Source organism: Gasterosteus aculeatus, chromosome 7 (assembly GCF_964276395.1).
Source record: "Gasterosteus aculeatus chromosome 7, fGasAcu3.hap1.1, whole genome shotgun sequence".
NCBI classification, from domain to species: Eukaryota; Metazoa; Chordata; class Actinopteri; order Perciformes; family Gasterosteidae; genus Gasterosteus; species Gasterosteus aculeatus.
Genome location: NC_135694.1, coordinates 2,421,702 through 2,442,728, shown reverse-complemented (window position 1 = coordinate 2,442,728; position 21,027 = coordinate 2,421,702). Strand labels below are relative to the sequence as shown.

The following is a 21,027-nucleotide window of genomic DNA, read 5'->3' as shown; positions in this document are numbered from 1 at the left end:
GGAATCCAAGGTGAGAGTCATCCGCCCACCGGAGATGTGGAACGTGCAGGTGTTCCTGATGCTGAACTACGTGGTGACGGAGCGACACAAACCTGAGTCGTCATTGCTTTTGCGTTTGGCAGATCTGCTCTCAGCTGGCTCTTCGTCCGGCTGCTCCTCCTCATCGTCGCCAGCTTCATCCAAAGTCACCAAAGCCTTAAAGCATCTTGTATTAGTTGAGCTTCCCTTTGGGTTCACGTGTGAATGTGCACTTTACAGTGATTTCCCCACAGAAGAAAACTAAACTTTTACCTCTGGGTCCAAGAGGTCCACAGACTCCTCCTCCTGGCTGGGTGGGCGGGGCTTCCGAGGGCTTTGCTCCACCTTCCCGTCCTCCTCTTCTCCTTCTATGAACTCGTCCAGAGTGACGAGCGTCTGCAGCTCTGCCCCCGTGATCTCGCCGTCCCACTCCGTGCCGCTCGCTGCTCTCTCCTCTCCGGCGTCATCTGCTCCCACCTCATCCAGAGTCACCAGCTCCTGGGGGTCCACCGCCCCCGTCTCCTCCTCTTCCCTCCTCCTCCCTGCCCCGCCTCCTCTACTGCTGCTGCCGCTCCGGCTCCTTCGCTCTGCATCCCTGGTCCTCCTCGCTGCTCGCTCCTCGGCGATCTGCTTCTCCTTTGCGGCGGCTTGTCGCCTCCTCAGCTCCTCCTCCTCGGCCGTGTCGTCGGGGTACTCCTCCTCCTCCTCGCTCACCTCGTCCAGGTTCACCAGACTGCGCGCCGTGTCGTCTTTCTCGCCGTCCATTCCAGGACCGGCGGGATCCCTCTGAGGTCCTGCAGGAGACGACTCGTCCACGTCGTCGACGATCCGATACAGCGGCTCCTCTTCCACAGCCCCGTCGTCCTCGCCGGCGCGCGGTGAGGCGTCCTCTTCTTCAGCCGATGCCCCTTCCCGTGTCTCGTCCCCTCCGGTCAATAGTTGATCGTCATCCAGAGAATCGATGATGCGATACATCGGCTCGTCCTCCTCTCCGTCTTTGGGCGATCCTGTGAGCGGTTCACTCCTCAGCCCCTGCTGGTCCACGTCCATCAGAGCGCTCTCCGCCTCGCCCTCCACGGAGTCCAGGACCCGATACGTCGCCTCTTCCTCGCCAGGCGCATCTTTAGATGCTGATGTTTTAGTTGTTTTGGCTCCTTGCTTTGGTCTTCCCCTCGTCCCTTTGCTTCTTGTAGCGGGTCGCTCCTCCTGACTGAACTCGCTCACCACACTGCCGCTCCTCCGTGACGGGGTGCTCGCTCTCCAAGCGCCTTTCTCTCCCCCGTTTGGTTCCTGTGACTCTCTGGCGGGAGTTTGCTTGCGTCCCGTCGGGGTGTCTTCGGTCTTCTCATTTGAGGCCTCTTTCTTCGTCGTCCGTCCTCTTCTTCCTCTGGTGGCTCTTGCTGTCGGTTCCTCATCGTCCACAGAGTCTAAGATCTTGTAAGTAGCCTCCTCTGCTTTGTTGGACGCGTCTGTGAGATCCACTGTGGTTTTGTCCTCTTTCTTTCCTCTCGCACTTCTTCTTCTGACAGACATCTCCGGGGTGGCAGCGAGTCGAACCGGTTCTTCTTCTACAGAATCTACTATCTTAAACTCAACGTCTTCGGGGACCTCTTTGTCTTTTTCGGAAACCTTTGCAATGAGGTCCGGCTTTGACCGCGTCTCATATCTTTGACCCGCTCTGTCTGGTTTCTTTGGGGACGGCTCCTTCTCGTCCCTTGTGGACGCGGTGGTTGTGGGTTCACTCCTCTTGGACGGCTTGTTGTCTTTTCTGGCGGTCGCCGTCCCTCTCGAGTTTCTTCTTCCTTGGTGGCCGGTCTCAGAGTCCGTAGTCATTGGCTGGTCCTCCACCGAGTCAATTACCCGATATGCGTCTTCCTCGTCCTCCGTGGCCAGGATGTCTTCTTGGGAGATTTGGCCACTGTTCATTTCATGGTTCTGGCCGTGATCTTCTGCTGAAGTGAGATCGTCGATCGGATCCAATATCTCAAAGGCTTCTTGTCCAGTTACGTCCCTTTCTGGGTCCTTGGAGTTTTCCTTGTTTCCGGCGTCAGGAAGAGAACGGTCTTCATTTGGAACCAGTCTGTCACCATTATCCTTAGCTTTGACTTCGTCCTCTGCTGTCCTCTTCTCGTCCCCCATGTCCCTCGGCGTGTCTTCACTACCTGCATCTAACAGCTGTAAATGATCCCCAGACGTTCCCGTGGAGCTGTCCTCTTGTCCTGTAGCGGCTTCGCCTTCTGTAACGCTGTCCAACACCTGGAGAGAAGCGTCAACCTCCATCTCCTCACACCTCGGAGGGCCGGTTAGGACCTCGTCGCCGACGCCGTCCGCCACCTGGAGGCTTTCGTCACGCAAAGTCTGGCCTGCGTTCGGTCCGCTCGTCTGGGCTTCAGAGCTGCGTGTTCGCTCCCCATCGTCCATCGGGTCATCGGTTCTGTCCCCGAGAGGACCAACAGCTCGGTGGCTTTGGTCTTCTTCCGCCTTGGTACGTTTGTCAACATCATCTTCTTCCTTTTCTTCTGCGCTTTGCTTCTGCTGTTGTGTGTTGACGTTAATGTCGATCTCCAGACTCTCTAACCCACGTTCTCCGTGAGGCGGATGCGTCTCTGATGAGGTTTCTGTTAGTGTCTCTGATGAGGTTTCTATTAGTGTCTCTGATGAGGTTTCTATTAGTGTCTCTGACATCTTTTGGTCGGACTCGTCCACCGTGCGCTCTGCGTCTTGTCCTTCCAAAAGCTGCTCGGAGAGACTTCCTGCCGAGGACGTTGCTGCCGAGGACGTTGCTGCCGAGGACGCTGCTGCCGAGGACGCTGCTGCCGAGGACGTTGCTGCCGAGGACGCTGCTGCCGAGGACGCTGCTGCCGAGGACGTTGCTGCTGAGGCGATCCTCTTTGTTTCCCGTGCAGAGGACGAGCGGCTACGTAAACCGGAGGACGCAGCGGTGGAGGCTTTGGCCGCAGAATGTGCAGACGGGGTTTCAGTAGACAGCGGGGACGAGGGGACGGCCTTTCTGGCCCTGGCGGAGGGTTTGATGGAGGACCTGGTTGGTGAGCCACAGACCAAAGAGCTCAAGTCTTCGGTGGACTTGGATGAGGAAGGAGAGGCAGATGCTGTGCTTTTAGAGTCTTTCCAGGACCCCGTTGAGGTCTGTTTGCCAGCGGACACTTGGAGGCTTTGTCCCTCTCTTCCTGGTCCGGAGGACTGCCTGGATGAAGAGGAGCCATGAGGCTCGGGGCTTCTGTCGCCCACGTCATCGCCGACCTCGTCGACAGTGACAAAGTCATCCATGTTGAAATTAAGCTCATCGAAGCGAGCGGCATCGGGCGAGGCCATGTGACACGTAGCATCATCCTGAGCCTGAACACGGGACAAAAGGGACCATGAATCAGTTGGCTTTTCAATTAAAAGCAACTAAACGTTTATATTCGCATATTTTGACAGAATCATCCAGGTCTCCCCTGTGAAAAGGCTCAAATGATGGACACAAAGAAGACAGGAAGGTTTTTGGGAATGAAAGACGAGGCAGTTTACCTCCGTTTGCGGCGCGTCTTCAGCCGCTGCATCTCTCGCGCTTCTGCTGCTGCTGCTGGTCCTCTGGAGAAAGTATTTACAGGTTAGCGCCGCGTGAACGAAGCGGGAAGACATTTATGACGCAGGGCCGTGGAGGGACGGCGTGGACGTGAGCACCAGCTCGTCCCCTGAAGCCGCTTCAAGGTCCAGCTCCAGAACCAAGCGTCCCCGTTTCCTGACCAGGTGCTACAACGCGTTCCTGGCCGGTTCATAAGGGGTCGGCCTGCTGCCGACGACAGTGAAGGCCACATCTCACCTCCTTCTCCTCGCTCCTGGAGCGGCTCTCTCGGGTGAGCCGGTGGTTGCGAACTGCCGCCGCGATGGCCTGGAAAACGTCGGCGTTAATCTGAGGAAGCGCGGCGAAGCTTTCTTGGGGCGCGAGCGCTGTGGCTGACGGGGAAGGACCCAGATCAGAGGTCACATCAGCAGGAAAGGCTGACGTCGCGAGTGGCTCCTCGTCCTCCCGTTCTGCTGCTTTCTCTACGTCTCCGGGACCAAAAGTGGACTCGGTGGCTACTTTCTCCTCGTCCTCTTCCAAGGAGGCGTCGCTGGCGGCACCAGCACCTGGTCCTGCTGGGACGGGCTGAGCAACGGTGGATCCACCTGAGCCACCGGTTCTCTCGGCAGGTTGTGACCCAACATCCGGTAGTCCAGGTAAGGAGGGCGGGGTTGGACGCTTCGCAGCAAGGGGCTCGGTTTGGACTTTGACGGAGCCGTCTTGTAAGTTCTGGTTCTCGCTAGAATATTGAAGACGCCGTTTCAGGCTCTTCACACTGAAACCACAAACAGAAAGGACACGAACCAGAGAGTTTAATAGAAAACTGTTCATCCAGCGAAATGTGCCACCAGCTAACAGCCTACAAGGTCACAACAGTCATCAAATGGATCATCGTCTCCACGTGGACCCGACAGGAATCCACCACAAAGGGGACGTACTCACGTCTCGACATGTTGAACTTCACTCCTGCAGAGAGAGAGAGAGAATGTTTTAAAGACAGGAACGCATACAAAGGCAACCTGGAGACTGAGTGGGGAAACACAGGTGTTTTTAATGGATCTCATGCACTCTGGGACGTCTCTTCTAGATTGAAACTTCTACGCGGTGTTTCCACATCTGGATCACATGTGGTCTCTTCACACCAAGAAGCTTCTCGCTGGTCTCAGGGAGAAGGAAGTCCCTTTGCAGCTGAATTGTTCCATGAATCCTGTCTGTACTTACGGCTCATGTTTGATAGCTTGTGTGTTCTTTAGGACTTTCCCATAAGTCTTAAGGAGCTTCAGGTACTTTGATATCCACTTTATCCAAAGATTCACAACACATTGGTCATTAGGAAGAAAGATCTCACAGCGCTTACCAAGCTTCAGGTTTATCCGTGGACCCTTTTAAGAGATTGTTCAATTCCTTCACCACCTGGGCTACAGCGCCGGAGTCCGTCATCTCGATGCATATCTGAGAGGGGAGGACAGTCCAGGACACACAGAGAGGAGCGAGGGATCAAGTCAGTGAGATGGAAGCACACGAGTAGAACACGTACATGAAGAATTCTGAAGGTCAAACAAACTCAAATTATTTTGTTTAAACGCAACAGAAAATCCAGGCCGTTTATGAGTCAACTAGCTCAAGTTAGCACAGCTAGCAGCCACCGCTACGGACTGAAGGTCCACGGACACCTTAAAGCAGCACTCGAGGGGAAGTGAACATTAAAGAAAACATATTTACGCCCTTTGCAGATGGAACTGAAGTGATCAGTGACTTCGATCCACTGACATGGGATTCGGTTTATATGTCTGAAGTGGTTTAAACGTCACATTTGTCCTCTCGCACCCTGTTGGCGAGCGGCAAGAAGCCGGCGAAGGACGCCACGGACGCCACGGCGCCCATGACGGCCCTGGTGATGTGCGGCGACGTCTCGGAGGTCTCCACGCACAGCAGCCGCTCCTCCAGACCCTCCGGCTCCGGGACCCCCTGAAGAGCAACAAAAAGGTTTTCAGGCCCAAAGACGAAGACGCCGCCTCCACTTCAGGGCGGATTTAGAGACGTGGTGATGGACTCACAGCGTTGCTCCACTTCATCAGAGTCGCGTACATCGTCTCCTGCAGAAAGATCAACGACAGGAAAGGTTCATATCTGCGTTTAAACGTATGACAGTAATGTTGCACAGCCCACCGATACCAGAACAGTCTCAATACCTCAATACGGTGAGTATCACCATTAAGACCTTATTTCACACCAACATGTCTTTGCATAAGTAGGGAAACACGTTTGTATTTGCGGGCTTATTCATGGCGAGCCCGGTGGTCCGGTACCAGGAACATGTTGGCTTCGCTCACCGGAGCAAAGAGCTGATTGGGAGTCTGCTACATACGTCACATGGGATGTCGTGCAGTGGCTCCTCGTGTCCGTACCTCAGTGGAGAAGGGATTCATGTCCTCCAAGACAAAGTGAGCCGTGAGCGGGCAATCCAGCACAGAAACCTGCTTTCTTAAACGATCCCGGACGAAACTGCAGCACGAAGTCCAATCAGCGAAAAACACAAAGGCCTGGAGGTGCGAGCGGGAAGACCGGAAAAGGAAAAACAATCAAACTTCAAACGACACCGCTGCGTTGAATTAACGGGACAGCGAGCACGCAGGCTTGTGTCCCCGTGGCGGCGTGCGGTCCGTGAGGCCTACCCTCCTCTGCAGAGGTAAGACCACCACGTCGTAGAACGCAGAGGAGAGGCTCCATCTGGGGAAAAAGCGCCGGACCAGCTTGACCACGTCGTCGTGCCGGTAGTTTCCCTCCGGTAATCCGGTCAACATGACGGTTGGGATCTTGGGGCCGCGCACGGCCTTCTGGGAAACACAGCGTTCAAAGCAGAATGTCCTATTAACGCCCGTCTCAGGGGGGGATTTGGACGGCTTATCAAACGGTCAGTATTGGCTTCTGGGGCGATTAAAAACGGTCCATTTTAATACATTTGATAAGATATGTGTCAATATTAACAGACGCTTTGTTTCAGTTTGCTCAACAACATTAATCCAACAAGCTCCTCCTCCTATAAGACGGATTCGGCCAATACCGATTGCAATATGACACTTTTATTAACCAAAATGTAGACAAATTATTGAGCTTACCCTAATATCATTCAGTGTTCGGACTGTCTGGAATTCTGGGAAATAAAAATGAACATAAGAAAATACAATTTCAATTTTTTAAAGTAAAACTTAAAACTTTCCTCTTTGATTGTGCCTATAGTTAGGGCTGGCTCAGGTCAGCCCGGACCAGCCCTTAGTTAAGCTTCTGTAGGCTTAGACTGCTGAGGGACTTCTTAGGACACACCGAGCTCCTCTCTCACGCTCTCGTTCTACCATAATCCACGTTTTATTAATGCACATGACTAATTCAGCTTCTTTCCGGGAGTGTTTTTTGTGCTTTCTCCCCTATCAGGTCTCTGTAGATTGTGGTTCCTTCTGGACCCTGGTCCTGACACCTGCCGTGGCCCTGCTGACGCCTGCTGCTGCCATCATCATCATCATTATTATTTTAGATATTAATCATATTACTGTACTCTTAAACCAACATTACCCTCTCCTAAAGTCTCTGTGCTCTCCCTCCCCACAGGCTCCTGTGGATGGTGATGGTGGTTGTATCTGATGGTGGTTCTGTCTGATGGTGGTTCTGTCTGATGGTGGTTCTGTCTGATGGTGGTTCTATGTGATGGTGGTGGTCCCTGCAGTGGTCCTGCTGTGCGTCTGGCTTACTACTCACAATTACTTGAATCATTTCTGTCATAGGAGTCTCATGTATTATACATTGTTCATTCTGTACACATGGCCTCCATTGTAGTCTGTCCATCCCGGGAGTGGGATCCCTCCTCTGAGGTTTCTCCCCTTTTTTCCCTCTTGGAAGGGTTTTTTCATTGTTTGGGGAGTTTTTCCTGTGCCGATGGTGGGTTTCGGGGACAGAGGATGTCGTATGTGTACAGACTGTAAAGCCCTCTGAGGCAAATTTGTAATTTGAGATTTTCGGCTATACAAAATAAAATGAATTGAATTAGTTTACTGGATAGGTTGGAATTCTAGAGCACAAAAGTCAACGTGTCAAAGAATCGCTCTCTCACGTGGGATGATGAACCAAGGAGACTTGGTCAGGAACAGGAAGGGATCCGATCGCAGCGTCACCCAGAACGGTCCAACATTGCCCAGCGGAATGCCTAATTCCATTGGCGGGACCGTTGCCCCGGTAACAGCATCCTCGCTGGGAGGCAGAGCGCACTCGGGATGTCTTGGTGCTTCTGAAGGAAAGACAAGCAAACAAGTGTTTCACAATAGGATATGTGGGTCTCGTTATAAATGATTTACTAAACAGTGGTTCTAGATCTCTTTGGAGCTATTGGCGGAAAACAGATACCACCCTGCTGGCTTAGACACCACACAGGCGCCGCGTCGAGCCAAAATCGGTTAAAATGCCTGTCAGTAAAAGGACGTGACGCTGGTGATTTAGCCGTGCACTGGCCTTTTCCTCACCAGGTTGTTTTTCCCCACCACAATGGATGACTGCGCCGAGTTTGAGGACAAATTTAAAAACCAGACACTCACGTTTCTTGGTGTAACTGTGAACGCCTGGCGCGGTCAGCCTGGTGACTTTGTGATTAGGGGCTCGCTTCAGGAGACTGTACCAGACGCCGAGCCGATCAGCATGCCAAGAGCTCTCAAAGTCTACGAACACCTGGGACACATGAGTAGGAACAGGAAGTCCCTTTTAAACCAATCACAACTGACCTGCTTGTGTGTGTGTGTGTTGGTTGTTGTGTTCATACCTTGTTGAGGAGAGGAAAGAAGTTCTTGACGTGTTGGATTGTTTTCAAAGACTCTCGGAGCTTCAAGGCCTCGCTCCATGAAATGTTTGTGATGAAGATGGTTTGTGTTCCCTTACCATCCACAGTCTGCACCAAGAAGAGGAGGTAAACGTCCAAAACAAAAGTTAAATAGAGTAATATTGGGAAAGCTTTTCAAAGTAAAAGAAAACATCTTAAATAAGTGTCATGTATCCCCTTCAACTCTTTCCAATAGTTTTGTTCCATGCAAATTAACAAAACTAAATTTAAAGGCATCTGAACAATCACAAGTTACATGAAGAACTTTGTTTAAAAGCTTGAGTGTAGCTTTTTAAAAAGAGATGGAGTGAAGTGTGGATTTGTGAGAATGACTTACGTAACGAAGTGGCTTTGTGCGTGATTTGGAACACTTGAACTAAAAAGAGAAACAGGCATTATTGTGGATTACAAAGACACTTTTCCACAGCCAACCACACTCATTACGATCAATGGATTGCGTGTGGGTTATTTATCTGTATTTATTGATTGTAAAAGTAAATCTGATTCAAAAATGTAAAGTCATGATCAGTTTACAACTTTCTGCCTTTACGGTTTCCCTCCAAGCGTTGGCAGGACTTCTCTCAACAGACTCTTTAGCTTCTTTATCTTTAATACAATCTGACTACAGGGGAGATCCGCTGATTGACCGAGGCTCGTTACGTCAGTCTGCTTGTCTCACTGCAATCTTCCAACCCGCCGTCTAAAAAAAAACTCTCTGGATCTACGTGATTCACGTGCATGACATTTTGATTTTTAAAACAGCGAGTTTGCAGGTGTGTGTTTCCAATAGTTGTTTTCCATCCATGTTTGATGAGGCAAATAAAGACTCTAAATTTAAAGGCATCTTAACAATCAAAAATGACATGAAGAACTTTGTTTAAAGCTTGAGTGTAGCTTTTAAAAAAGGTGTGTATTTGTGCAAATGACTTACGTAACAAAACTGGTTCGTCAGTGATTCATAAAACTCGAACTAAGAAGAGAAACAGGCATTATTGTAGATTACAAAGACGCTTTTCCACAACCAACAACACTCATGTAAAGTCGATACTCTACAGACTCAGTCTATGCATATTACTATAAATGGATTGTGCAAATATATATACGTATATATTTCTTTCTCATAGACCTTAATACGAGGGGACTACAATGGAAATCAATTGTTCGTGGCGCATCAGCATCGGCTTCACTTTTCAGAGTTTGTTTCTCTCGTGTAAAAGTGAAAACGGAGAATAAAAACCGAAGCGTGGACGTGCTTACCGGTGTCAACATCGGATTGTCAGTTGCAACACGGAAAGAGAGTTTCCGTCCTTTGAAGAAAATGCCCTCCCTGACGGGGCCGGTGATCATTTTGTGCACATCCTCAGCCGTCGGCATAACGATGACGGCCTAAAGGAAACGCACAAACGTGTTAATACGTCTATTTATCTGCTCAGCGTACTCGGCCATTATCGTGTTGCATATTTCAAAGTGTTTAAAAGTGTTTGAATGAACAGCAACAATAGAAACGGCTGATTAACCTGAGGCCTACCATGCGTGACTGAGGAAGAACGTAGATGCGGTCTTCTGCATATTGAAAGCCAAATGGGATGAGCACATTTGCCAGGTCTTCCTCTGTGTAGCAGCAGCTGTCGTAGTCCGGCAGGTGGCCAACGACCAACTGCCTGTAACCTTTCGCAATGATCTGTAAAATGTTGGCGAGAGAATAAATGAATAGGGCAGTCATGGTTTGTTAAAAAACACACATTCATTGCATAAGTCAAAAAAGGAGCAGCCCAAAACGGTTTGCATGGAACGAAATAGAAAAGAGCTTTATCCTTCTATCTTTAGGTAAACTACATGTGTAGGCACAGCGACGCACACAAAGGGTTTGACCAAACGTACCTCTTCACTAGAGAGGGTCGTGTCCGGCACTGACGCTGTGAAGGAGAGGCAAAGAAATTGGCAAAGAAAGCAGAGAAAAACCGTAAAATGACACGCCGACACTTTCTCGACTCACGTATTTTGCTTGGGTACATCTGGCATCCCAGCGTCTCCCCAAAAAACACTGCATCAGTGCCGATGGCCGTGGCCAGAGGCGCGTTGCTCCTGGAAGCCCTCGCGGATGATTCTGCCTCCCCTTGGGTATCCACCGCCTGCTCAGGATCTACAGACCACATTTAATCAAGACGAACGTCAGTATTTGATAAAAAGATCATTATCATCGGCCAATGACCTCCTTCCTGTTTCACCTGGCGGCTTGGCCTCCGTGGAGGCTTCAGTGGAGGTTCCTGCTTCCTGCTGCGGTCCTGGTGCAGCGGACTGCGGTTCTGAGCAGGTGCTCTGCTGGGTGGGGGGCGAAGCTTCGACGGAGGACGGTTCCCTCTCACCGGATTGGCCAGCTGAACTCTCTGCCTCCGGAGTTTTATCCTCAAGGTCAAATTCTGCACGGTTGAAGGAATCGTTTGTAATAATGACGAGCCGACGAAGAAGGAGCCAAAGACGTCTCCGTGCAAACCAAGTGGAAAACGGCTGCTCATCAATTGTGAGGCGGTTCAGAGTTATTTGCTCTAAACACCGCAGGACAAACTTCAACAACACTCGCTATCTGCCCGTTAAACGGTTTCCAACGCACCTTTTCCCGCTGTTTCTGTCTCCACTCGTCCCGCTGGCAGCTCGGCCTCCTCAGCTGCTTCCGTGGAGATTCCTGCGGCCTCCTGCGTGATGCCTGAAGGTTCCGCCCGGTTCTCCGGTCCTTGTGCGGCGGACTCCGGTCCCGAGGTTTCGGTCGGCCCCGTATCAGCTTCGCTGCTCGCAGGTCGACTACCGGCAGGTTCGTCTGCTGAACTTTCTGCCGCCGCCTCCGTGGTTGTTGTTTCTTCCTCTTTCTCTGCACTACTTGCCACTTCCATGGGCTCCTCCACTTCAGCTCCCGTTCCCTCAATCGTCCTTGGTTCCGCCTCTTTGGGGACATTCGCTTCGCCGAGATCCTTTTTGACCACCGTGGCTCCTTGAACCTTGGTTTCAGGTTCTTCTGGGGTGGATTTTGGAGTTGTGGACTTGGTCCCTGGTGATGTTTTTCTCACAGCTCTCTTTAAAGGCAACTTTCCTTTGTTTATTGGCTTGGCTGAGATGTTCTTTGTTTTTGTTTGAGTGACAGTCCCTCGACCTTTGACTGAGCCTTTCACGCCACTTTTCTGGAGTCGGCTTGTTGTGGCTGTTTTGGCTCCAGAAGGTGAAGACGGGGGCTTTGCAGGACATTTAAGAGTAGAAATGGAAGGTTCAGGGTCATGGGCCTTTCTTGTGGTTTGAGGAGTGGAGGCGACGGCCGTGGCTGGTTTTCTGTGAACAAAAGAGTTTCATTGGGTCACAATGAGGAGAAAATGGAGATATTGAAGGTTCAAGACAGAAAGGCAATGTGAAGGTTTCAAATGGTCTCCACTATAAAATATTACTATTCTTCACAGGTTGAGATCCTGGAAAGACTCCAACAAAAACAGATTTGTGAAAATAGGGACATTTCCCTTAAAGTTACACGTTTCCCCGTTGAAGACACAAACTTAGGAAGTAATGCAGTGATGCAAAAACAAGCCCCCAGCTGGAAAGAGACGTGAAACATATCTTACTTCTGGGAAGGCTTTAGCTTCTTGGCAACAGTCTCCTGGAGTAAAAAAAAGAAATTACATTTTTTTTACATTACTAAGAGACAAAGTCTCAACGTGAACAATGTTGTCATTTGGATATTAGAAACAATGAGGAATTGATTTCGATACAAAGAAAGTTGAGCAGCTGACAAATACGAACAGGCTCATTTCCCGGAGGAAGAAAGACGTAACGTTTAATACCTTTCGTCCAGCAACAGTGATTCGATGCCCTTTCACGTCGACGCTCTTTAAGCTCCTCAATTTCTTGGCGTCTTCTACTTTATCGAATGTCACGATTGCCTACAAGTGAACAGAAACAAAGCGAGATGTCGACTATGAATACAACCACTGGGAATATATATACACACTGACTATAACCACACACCTAACGGCCGCAGGTCATTTACACAAATGAAGTTATTACATTATTTCTTTACAGATTTACACACCAATGAAACATTTACGCACACCGAGGCTCTTTGCCGCTCTGCGCCGGGCGGCTTGATCGGCAACTAAATATTAAGTAACCTTGCTAAAAGCACAGTTGTTTGAATGCTGCAAAAAGACAAAAATAGGTACAGTACCTCCTCTGTGGCCCGGTGCAGGACAACGGACTTGATCTTCCCAAATTTCTGCACAGCAGCCACCACCTCACTGTGAAAGACGTTATGAACCCCCTCCAGTTTCACCTCGCTGGTTTCATTCGTCTGAAATAAGAAAAACACATGATATTAGTGCAAACGTTATGCGTGCGTGTGTTCAGCTTTGCCCGGTCTATTCATGTACAGGAATACATTCATCTCAAATAAGAGAGGCAGTGTTTGGTACCAGATTCCATCAGTGAAAGGACACAACAAACCCATCACGTCCACTTGCACCTGGACCTGCGACCCAGTGACGGAGCAACAGAGAAGCGTTTTCTTTGAGTGTCACTTGCCGTTGAGGCCTTTTTGGCCGACTGCTTGGAGGCAGAAGACGAGGAGGGCTTTTCTCCAACGGAAGACGATGACGTGGACTTCATCTTGGCCAGCTCGGCCAGTAAGGCCGGAGCCAGAGTCTTAACCACCGTCTCCAGGTCAGACTGCTTGGACAGACTCTGGACAGCTGGAGGGACAAAGATGATCATTTAGTGGTGAACAAACAGGTCGTGTTGGTGGAATTCAGTACGTTCCGCCACAAAATGAGTGGTTGACGTGTTTGTAGTTTCTCAAACCTGATGTTTCCAGCAGTTTCTTCACCAAGTGGTCCGTCCTGCTCGTCTTACGTTCAGGCGATAGTCTCTCGCTTCTCCTCCTCGATGGAGACTCCCTCTCGCTTCTCCTCCTCGATGGAGACTCCCTCTCACTTCTCCTCCTCGATGGAGACTCCCTCTCGCTTCTCCTCCTCGATGGAGACTCCCTCTCGCTTCTCCTCCTCGATGGAGACTCCCTCTCGCTTCTCCTCCTCGATGGAGACTGCCTCCCGTCGCTCCACCTTGGAGATGATCGCCTCTCCCGGCTCCTCCTCGGAGATGACCATCTATCTTCTCTTCTCCTGGGCGAGGTTCGTCTCTCAGGGCTTCTTGAAGGTGACCGATGGCGGGAGGAGGCGGGGTGGTCGGACCACGGGGAGCGGGACCGGGACCTGGTGAGAGTTCAGACCAAAGCTCAGCGTGCAGAGTCAGATGAACGTATTTGCTGCTTTTAGACGTCACGCACCACAGACCTGCGAGTGCATCTGGGGCTGTACGGCGACGGTGATCGCCGGCCGCGTTTGTCCCGCCTGTCGCCGGGCCGATGGTGACGCGGGCTCGGGGAGCGGGAGCTGCTTCCATGTCTGGCTTTCTGAAGATGCTGGGAAGTCTGTGAGGAGGCTGAGGGCTCGGCCTCTTCACCCGCAGCACTGAAGAGAGCGACGGATGAAAAGCATGAGGAACAAAAGGAAAGCAAAGGTCTCACAACACGTTGGGGGAGTCGGTCCAATGGACAAACATCTTGATGGAGGTCAAGATGCCCGAATGACCACGTGTGGTGCAAAGTCTGACATTGGTAGTTTTCTTACAATGTCGCTTTGTAGCCGTGCAGAAAGACTAAATACAACATGTAGCTAAATCTAATTTACCTGAGAGCAATGTCACCATCCCACTCTGGGAATCTGTTGGAAAACAAATAAATGAAGCAACTATTAGAACAGGAAAGAGGCCACATTGGGACTGAAAACGATATTCGTCTGTGAGGAAGCAGACCTCAGGCAGGTGTTTTGGTGAAATGTGAAGTAATATCTGTTTAGGAAATAAATTCAAAGAAAAAAGGGACTGACTGTGTTCGGAGGAGTTTGCATTTCCTCAGGTGAAGGTTGGAGTTCTGGTGGGAGATCCAATCCTATCAGTCGGAACAACAAACGCAGAATTAGATCCTAACAACTGCTGTCAGATATCCGTATTAACTCAACAGAGATATTTCATCCAACGTTCCAGCAGCCACAGAGAAACAGCTCCTCCTCTCTGGAGGTCCAAGTGTCCAGTTTGTGGTGATATGTCCTGATATTAAAAGTCTTAAGAAAGCAAGTCTTTTTTTAACTTGATGTCTTTCGATCTTCATTCAACGGCACTCATGTGAAGGACCAGAAGAGCCAAAGTGAAGAGCTGCGACTCTCAGTGTTTAAATGATGGTGTTGATATGAACCAAATAGTGACAAATACACATGGAAACAGGACAACATCATTTAGGACATTTAGTCCTCACAACATTTAGTAGATTACAGCAGACTTTTTTCAACTTTGAGTTAAGAGCAACAATCCATCATGGAGACAAAGAATAAAGCAGCACCGGGGACAAGCAACCAGAAGGAAGCTTCCTTCTCAGGTTCTTCATGGAGTGACGTCTGGCTCTTCGGTCTTCAGTAAGCTGAAGGTCATCCCAGCAGAGGTCACCATCAGGTACCAGGGCAACGGCAGAAACACGAGACGTGGAAACTGAGAAGAGGGGGTCGTGGGGGCTGGTGGGTTTGCCATTTATGTTTTGACAAGTGTGGTGTCCCAAATGGACAGACGGTCCCACGAAATCTTGCTGATTGTGTGGTATGTTGGGAAAGACTTGAGGTTTCTGGTTGGAGTTTGTTTGGTTAAAAAGAAGAAGGAGCTGGGCTGCATGATGACATTACATATATCAATATACCGGCAGAAGCTCAGAACTAATGCGATACAGACGGGTCACTGATGAGCTGTGAGGAGGCGATTGGATCATTATTTAAGTCATCGGGCTGGACTTAAACATTGCTTTCCTAACATCTTTGGGTTCAAAAAGGTACATAGATATAAATGTACTGAAATGCTTTTTAACAAATAAAAAAAGGCGTTCAGTATCAGATCGACTCGATTGTCAATGACGTCCAATTTGAGGCATTTGAGTCAGTTTCAAGCAAGTATGCGATATCAATATATGCATCTGCATTTACACACGCAACAACTAACAACCGTTTCTTAGCCAGTCCTCTTCCATTAATCCTCTGATGAAGTTCTTCAGGCGTGCAGATGCTTGCTGCTCAGATCTAAGGGCTTCAGTTTTCAACAATTGTCCCAGAAGTTGGTCCCATGTGGTTGAATCACATTATTCTTCAGTCATTATTCACAGTAAATGGTAATAGTCGTATGCCGATGACCTGGATCTTTATCCGTCTAAACAAGTGATGTACCAACAAGTCGGTTGAATCACATGTCGGTTAAACTGTAAACTGGAATAACAGACAAAGGAGAAGGCAGCTGGCTGTAACTGGCTGCAAGAAGCCTTTTGGTAAAATAATATCGTACCAGTCAGGTTTGGACACACTTTCTCATTGAAGGAGAACTTTTAACTGGTACAGTACATCCAAATTAGTTATTAACTTAAGGGGGAAAAAAGAAATCACAAGTTTGCAATCCATCCTCGTTTCAAAGAAATAAATTGTTTCACGATTCAAGATTAGAGAATCCCCCAAAAGTCAAAAAGTAATCATTTAAAAAACTGTATTTCAGAATGAAATATATATTTTCCCAATATTTCCATGACAATATTGAAATAAATTGCCCACAATTTCCAACGGGGAGAGACAAAATAAATACATTTAAAAAGGTGCAGACTTTTCTACTCACCGGCATACGTTGACAATCTCGGTTACACAGACAACAAGTATGTGGAAAGACTCTCGGCGTGGCTGCTGCGTAATCGTGCATCATGGCTGCTGTCGGCAGGCTCTTGGATCTTGCAGCCGTGTCCTGAGGCTGACTGTCCGAAGACGGCATTGTCCAATGAACAAAGTCCATCAGGCTTGGAGGCGTGAGAAGCGGAGGAGGACGAGCGGTTGGGGGGCCACGACTCGGGATAAACGCCGGGCGCTGCACAGTGTTAGCGAAGCCGGAGATGTGAAGGACCGGGGGAACTGGCTTTGCGGCGGGAAAGAATTGAGGCCACATGGCCTGCGGTACCAGCTGACTCTGTCCCTGTTGAGTCAGTTGCTGCTGCACAGGCTGCACCTGAATCTTCTGCACCGGCTGCTTCTGGAACTGCTGCACCGGCTGCTTCTGCTGCTTCTGCAGCATCTGCATCTGCTGCACCGGCTGCTTCTGCTGCATCTGCATCTGCTGCACCGGCTGCTTCTGCTGCATCTGCATCTGCTGCACCGGCTGCTTCTGCTGCATCTGCATCTGCTGCACCGGCTGCTTCTGCACCGGCTGCTTCTGCTGCATCTGCATCTGCTGCATCTGCTGCTTCTGCTGCACCTGCATCTGCTGCATCTGCTGCACCTGCATCTGCTGCATCTGCTGCACCGGCTGCATCTGCTGCATCTGCTGCACCGGCTGCTTCTGCGGCTGTTTTTTCATCTGCTCTGCGACGGCTGACGGTGGTCCTGGGGTTTTACTCTGGTTGGTATCGTCACTGGCATTGTTACTGCCAAGGAGCACCAGACTCGGTCTGCTGGGATGCAAACAGCGGTACAGAGTGGGGGCCGGTTGGGTTTTCATTGATGACTGCCGATCCGCCTGTGGCTCTTTCATTGGAACGGGCTTGGGGGCTTCCGACTTGACAACCCTGACGTCTGCGTCTTTGAGATGGTAAGGGCTGACGATTGCGTGGGTTTGCACTTGTTTGGTCGGGTCGTTGCTCGGGGGAGCAACAGAGCTCGGCGTTGTACTGTGCAAAGAGCTGAAACTGGAAACCAAAGTCGCCTGGTCACGAGAAAAACCCAACGCAATGCTTTTCAACTCGGGATTTTGCTGTGGTTCTCGAGCGTGTCCGCTGCTATCGGAAGTGTCCATCTTCGACATACCTCCACTCCCACCACTGGTATCTCCACTGGTCCTTCCAATCCCTTCCCCAACCCCTCCGGTATATTTGCCTGTGTGTCCATAGTCAATCACATTACTAGAATGCCGGCCGGCCGGGGGCATTTCCTCCTGGCGCATCCCGGCCCCTCTGGAATGAGTCATTCTGTAGGGTGGGGGTTCGGGGCAGGGTTTTGATGGAGCCGCAGTTGTAGCTTTCTTGGTCTTCTCAAGGCGAATTTGCCGCAAGATGAACGGCAGGTTGGCAGGGGTGATCTGGTCTTCAGGGTACGAGATGAGATGTTCCAAGTCATCTTTTTCAAGTCCAAAATGCACCAGTATGTTAGAAGCCGATTCAGAGGTGTACTTGTGTTGTCGAGTGGGCGCTCTGGGGTCCGGAGCTGCTTTGTCAAAATCACCCAACCCTGGAATGGACGGCCTATCACGCGGTCTTTCACTGGCCGCATTGAACCTACCATCAACATTGCTTGCATAGTTTGACGAGGCAGACGATGCATAACATTTTGAGGGTTCATCTGCAGTTGGCCTTTTGTAGTTTGACAACCAGTCCGAGGAGCTACTGACACTTTCAACTGCCGGGTAGCTCTGCTCTAGAGGGCCTGAGTTCTTGGACACTGGGTAGGAAGCCACCACTGAGCCCGAGGAGAGACTCTCCCTTTGAATGCTACTATATCGAGAGTCTAGGGGCTGATGCGCTGATTTGCCGAGGAGCCTCACCTCCTCTCTGGCTCTGCTGATCTGCATTTCTATAGACCTCTCCATGCCCTCGTCCATTATGGTCCTACTCCGTTCAGGCCTCAAGCTCATCAGCTGAGGCAGCTGAGATGGAGGTACTCTCCCAGAGCTGCTAGAAGTCAGAGAAGAAGTTCCAGTGGAGTCAAAGCTGGACCCAGGTCCAAGTCGAGATGCTGTCCGAGATGCTGTCTCTGCGTGTCCACTGGAGAGTCCATACTGCCCCTGGGGGGGTATCTGGTTCCCAGAGGCATAGGGGTTATAGAGGGGATGGGACATGGTGTTTGCGATCTTCAGAAGGTTAAGGAGGTTGATGGCCGCAGCGGTTGGGGAGGGGGGTATTGCGGGTATGTAGGCAGCAGGCGAGTTGGACGCCAAGGTCGCGACTCGGCTGCCAACAGCGAGGGCGCTGTTTATCTGCGTCACTGCCAGCTGGGCTTTCAGCTGAGCCAGCCGCAAGGAGGCAGCCTGCTGGCCAAGCAGCAAGGAGCTCCTGTGGAGACCCCCAAGCAAGGGGCTCGTTAGGGTCCGTGGAGCAGGAGAAGGGCCGCAGGGCTCTGATAGCAATGCAACGCTGGAAAGTAAAACAAACAGTAAAAACAAACAAAGGATGGGGTTATTGGATGGGTTAAATCCATCGTCTGGATGGTCTCGTCTTGAGTCGTCCACTCTGGTGCTGTGAGACACGCATTCATTCAGTCGGTTTCATTTCCAAGTACTCAGTACAAAGAAAGAACAGAGGAGGCAAAGGCAAGAAAACAAATGAAGGTAGGAAACAACTTTCCCGGGAGCAGAACACACACAAACTCATTTATTTTTCTTCCATATTTTCATCTCTGGTTTAAACAGTGAATTGAGACAAGCCAAAGCATAGGAGACACGTGGCAAAATGTAACAGACCAGAACCGTCATTTCCTTTTACGAGATGACATCAGACCATCCTGAGAACACTTCACTTGATGCTGACAGGTGTACGACTCCCAATACAGAACCCTATATGGTAAGAAGCAGTCATTGCGTACACAGCGTAGGACTGGCTCTGTCTCGCTGCAGTTGTCTCAATGAAAAATCTTTCGCTCAGAACTAAACAAATCAAGTCACTGATAAACACAAAGAAAAAAAAGTGAAAAGACCCAAATTTAAGCTTCATCCACACGAATACTTTACTGATACTAAACTTCACCTTAAAGAAGGAAGCAATGCACGACAACACTTAACAGTTGCATTGAAGTCGTTGTCACCATAACAACTGACAACAATAGAGATTCCACAACTCTCTGATGTCTTGAAGTCAACCTTGAGGGAAACAGCATCAAACAAACATCACGTTGCAAACAAACACATACACTGTCTTTTCTTTTTTTGGATATTGAGTAAGTAAGTGTTGTTAAAACACAGTCTAATGAGGAGATGGATATACTGTGAATAGCAGAAAGTCTGACCATTTAAATATAAAAATGGTTCGGGATGAGATGGATAAATCGTGGAGGCCCAAAGTCGCCCCTAAGCCCTCAGCGACCCACTGGGGTCACCTGGTATGTGGAGGAGTATGAGGGTCTGTGAGGGCTTGACATGGTGTGGATGTGGATGGGATTGTTATTTTCCATCTTTAATCCTTGGTGTTTAAAGGTGCATTTTTTTCATGTGATAACCTAAACCCCGTCCTCCTTGTTTACCTTTGTGTTACCGCGTGACATTATAAACACATCCCTGCATGCTGTTTCCAAACAGAGCTAACATGGCTAACCCAGCTAGCTGCTGCTAGCAAGCGCTAACGTGAGACCCGGTCAACAAACAAACGTTTAAACGCGGGCTTCAGGGGACAAAGACCGCGTCCAAGCGAGTAGCTACGAGGTCATTTGATCATTTTCGCAAATAACAGTTTTGGGGTTGTTGCATACCTTGCGTTATTTTCGCGTCTGTGGTGCGTTCTGACTCACCTCCGGGAAGTCCCGGATGTAACTGGCGTGTGAAGCACACACTTCCGGTTGTGGGCGTCGAGGCTTCAGCGTAAAAGCGCGAGCGTTACACGTAAAGGGACGTAATTAAAGTCCTGCATTCGAAGTCTTATTTACTCACAGGCCGCTCTAAAGTCAAACTAGTAAACATGATAAATGTGGATTATACTTATTAATGCATTAAGCACCGTAGGTTGATCCATAATGCTGCAGCATGTCTATTAACAAGAATTAAGAAAAGTAATCACTCCTTTATTAGCTTCTCTGCAGTGACTCCCTGTTTAATTAAGAGTAGAATTGAAGGTACTAATTGGTCAGGCACGTTATAAGAGCTTATAATACTGTATTAAACTCCATAAAAGCTGGGTTCCTAAAGTCTTAAAAGGTAGGATTGGATCCAGAGCCTTCTGTTATCAAGCTCCTTTTCTGTGGAACCAGCTTCCACTTTCAGTCCAGGGGGCCACACAGTCCGCTCATTTGAGGTAAAGCTCAAGACTTTCCTCTTTGATAACGCGTAGGGCTGGCTCAGGTCCGCCTGGACCAGCCCTTAGATAAACTGCTATAGGCGCTCCTCTCTCCTCTTCTCTCACTAATCTTATGGATGCACATCACTAATTCAGGTTTGAATCGGGTTTACATCTGGTCCTGCCTCCTAACATGGCCCTGCTGACACCTAACACCATTATTATTGGTCCTATTACTGTTACTGTCAACATTCGTTTACATCGCGCTTTGTGGGCGTCGATTTCTCGAACACTAAATGATGGTGAAGGAAAGCTGGAAAACTGGAGGATTTCTTCAACCTCCAACCAACCTTCATACCCTCTCATCACACAGAAGTAGGGGGAGGGGCTTAGTAGGACATACCTACTCATGGGTATTTACCAGACTGAAGACACCCTCCCGCTGCCGGCTACTGGCAGCGGGAGGGTGGCACCGCGTTGCGCGCGCTCTCTGTGCAGTTCTTCTCC

General features: G+C 49.7%; 1 protein-coding gene across 5 annotated transcripts; it reads right to left on the bottom strand.

The window, feature by feature from the left end:
* Positions 1–6: 6 nt before the first annotated feature.
* LOC120822444 (uncharacterized) lies at positions 7–20,089 on the bottom strand. 5 transcript variants are annotated; one of them, XM_078105380.1, is made up of 32 exons: positions 20,000–20,089; positions 16,176–18,672; positions 14,366–14,427; positions 14,168–14,200; positions 13,772–13,948; positions 13,281–13,690; positions 13,005–13,171; positions 12,652–12,774; positions 12,269–12,367; positions 12,050–12,084; positions 11,059–11,765; positions 10,676–10,867; positions 10,444–10,590; positions 10,329–10,363; positions 9,976–10,128; positions 9,705–9,833; positions 9,379–9,417; positions 8,785–8,823; positions 8,391–8,516; positions 8,170–8,299; positions 7,692–7,865; positions 6,706–6,740; positions 6,262–6,423; positions 5,995–6,129; positions 5,644–5,682; positions 5,414–5,554; positions 4,944–5,038; positions 4,529–4,552; positions 3,845–4,361; positions 3,550–3,612; positions 292–3,375; positions 7–195 (listed from the first exon to the last, which is right to left on the bottom strand). In XM_078105380.1, exons 2-32 carry the CDS (start codon positions 18,375–18,377, stop codon positions 67–69), a joined length of 9,603 nt encoding a protein of 3,200 aa, XP_077961506.1. In that variant the 5' UTR covers positions 18,378–18,672; positions 20,000–20,089; the 3' UTR covers positions 7–66. The 5 variants fall into 5 exon arrangements, with proteins under 5 accessions (XP_077961506.1, XP_077961507.1, XP_077961509.1 ...); XM_078105381.1 differs by having other exon boundaries at positions 7,692–7,862; XM_078105383.1 differs by lacking the exon at positions 16,176–18,672 and having other exon boundaries at positions 10–195; positions 13,765–13,948; positions 20,000–20,078.
* Between the last annotated feature and the right edge of the window lie 938 nt (positions 20,090–21,027).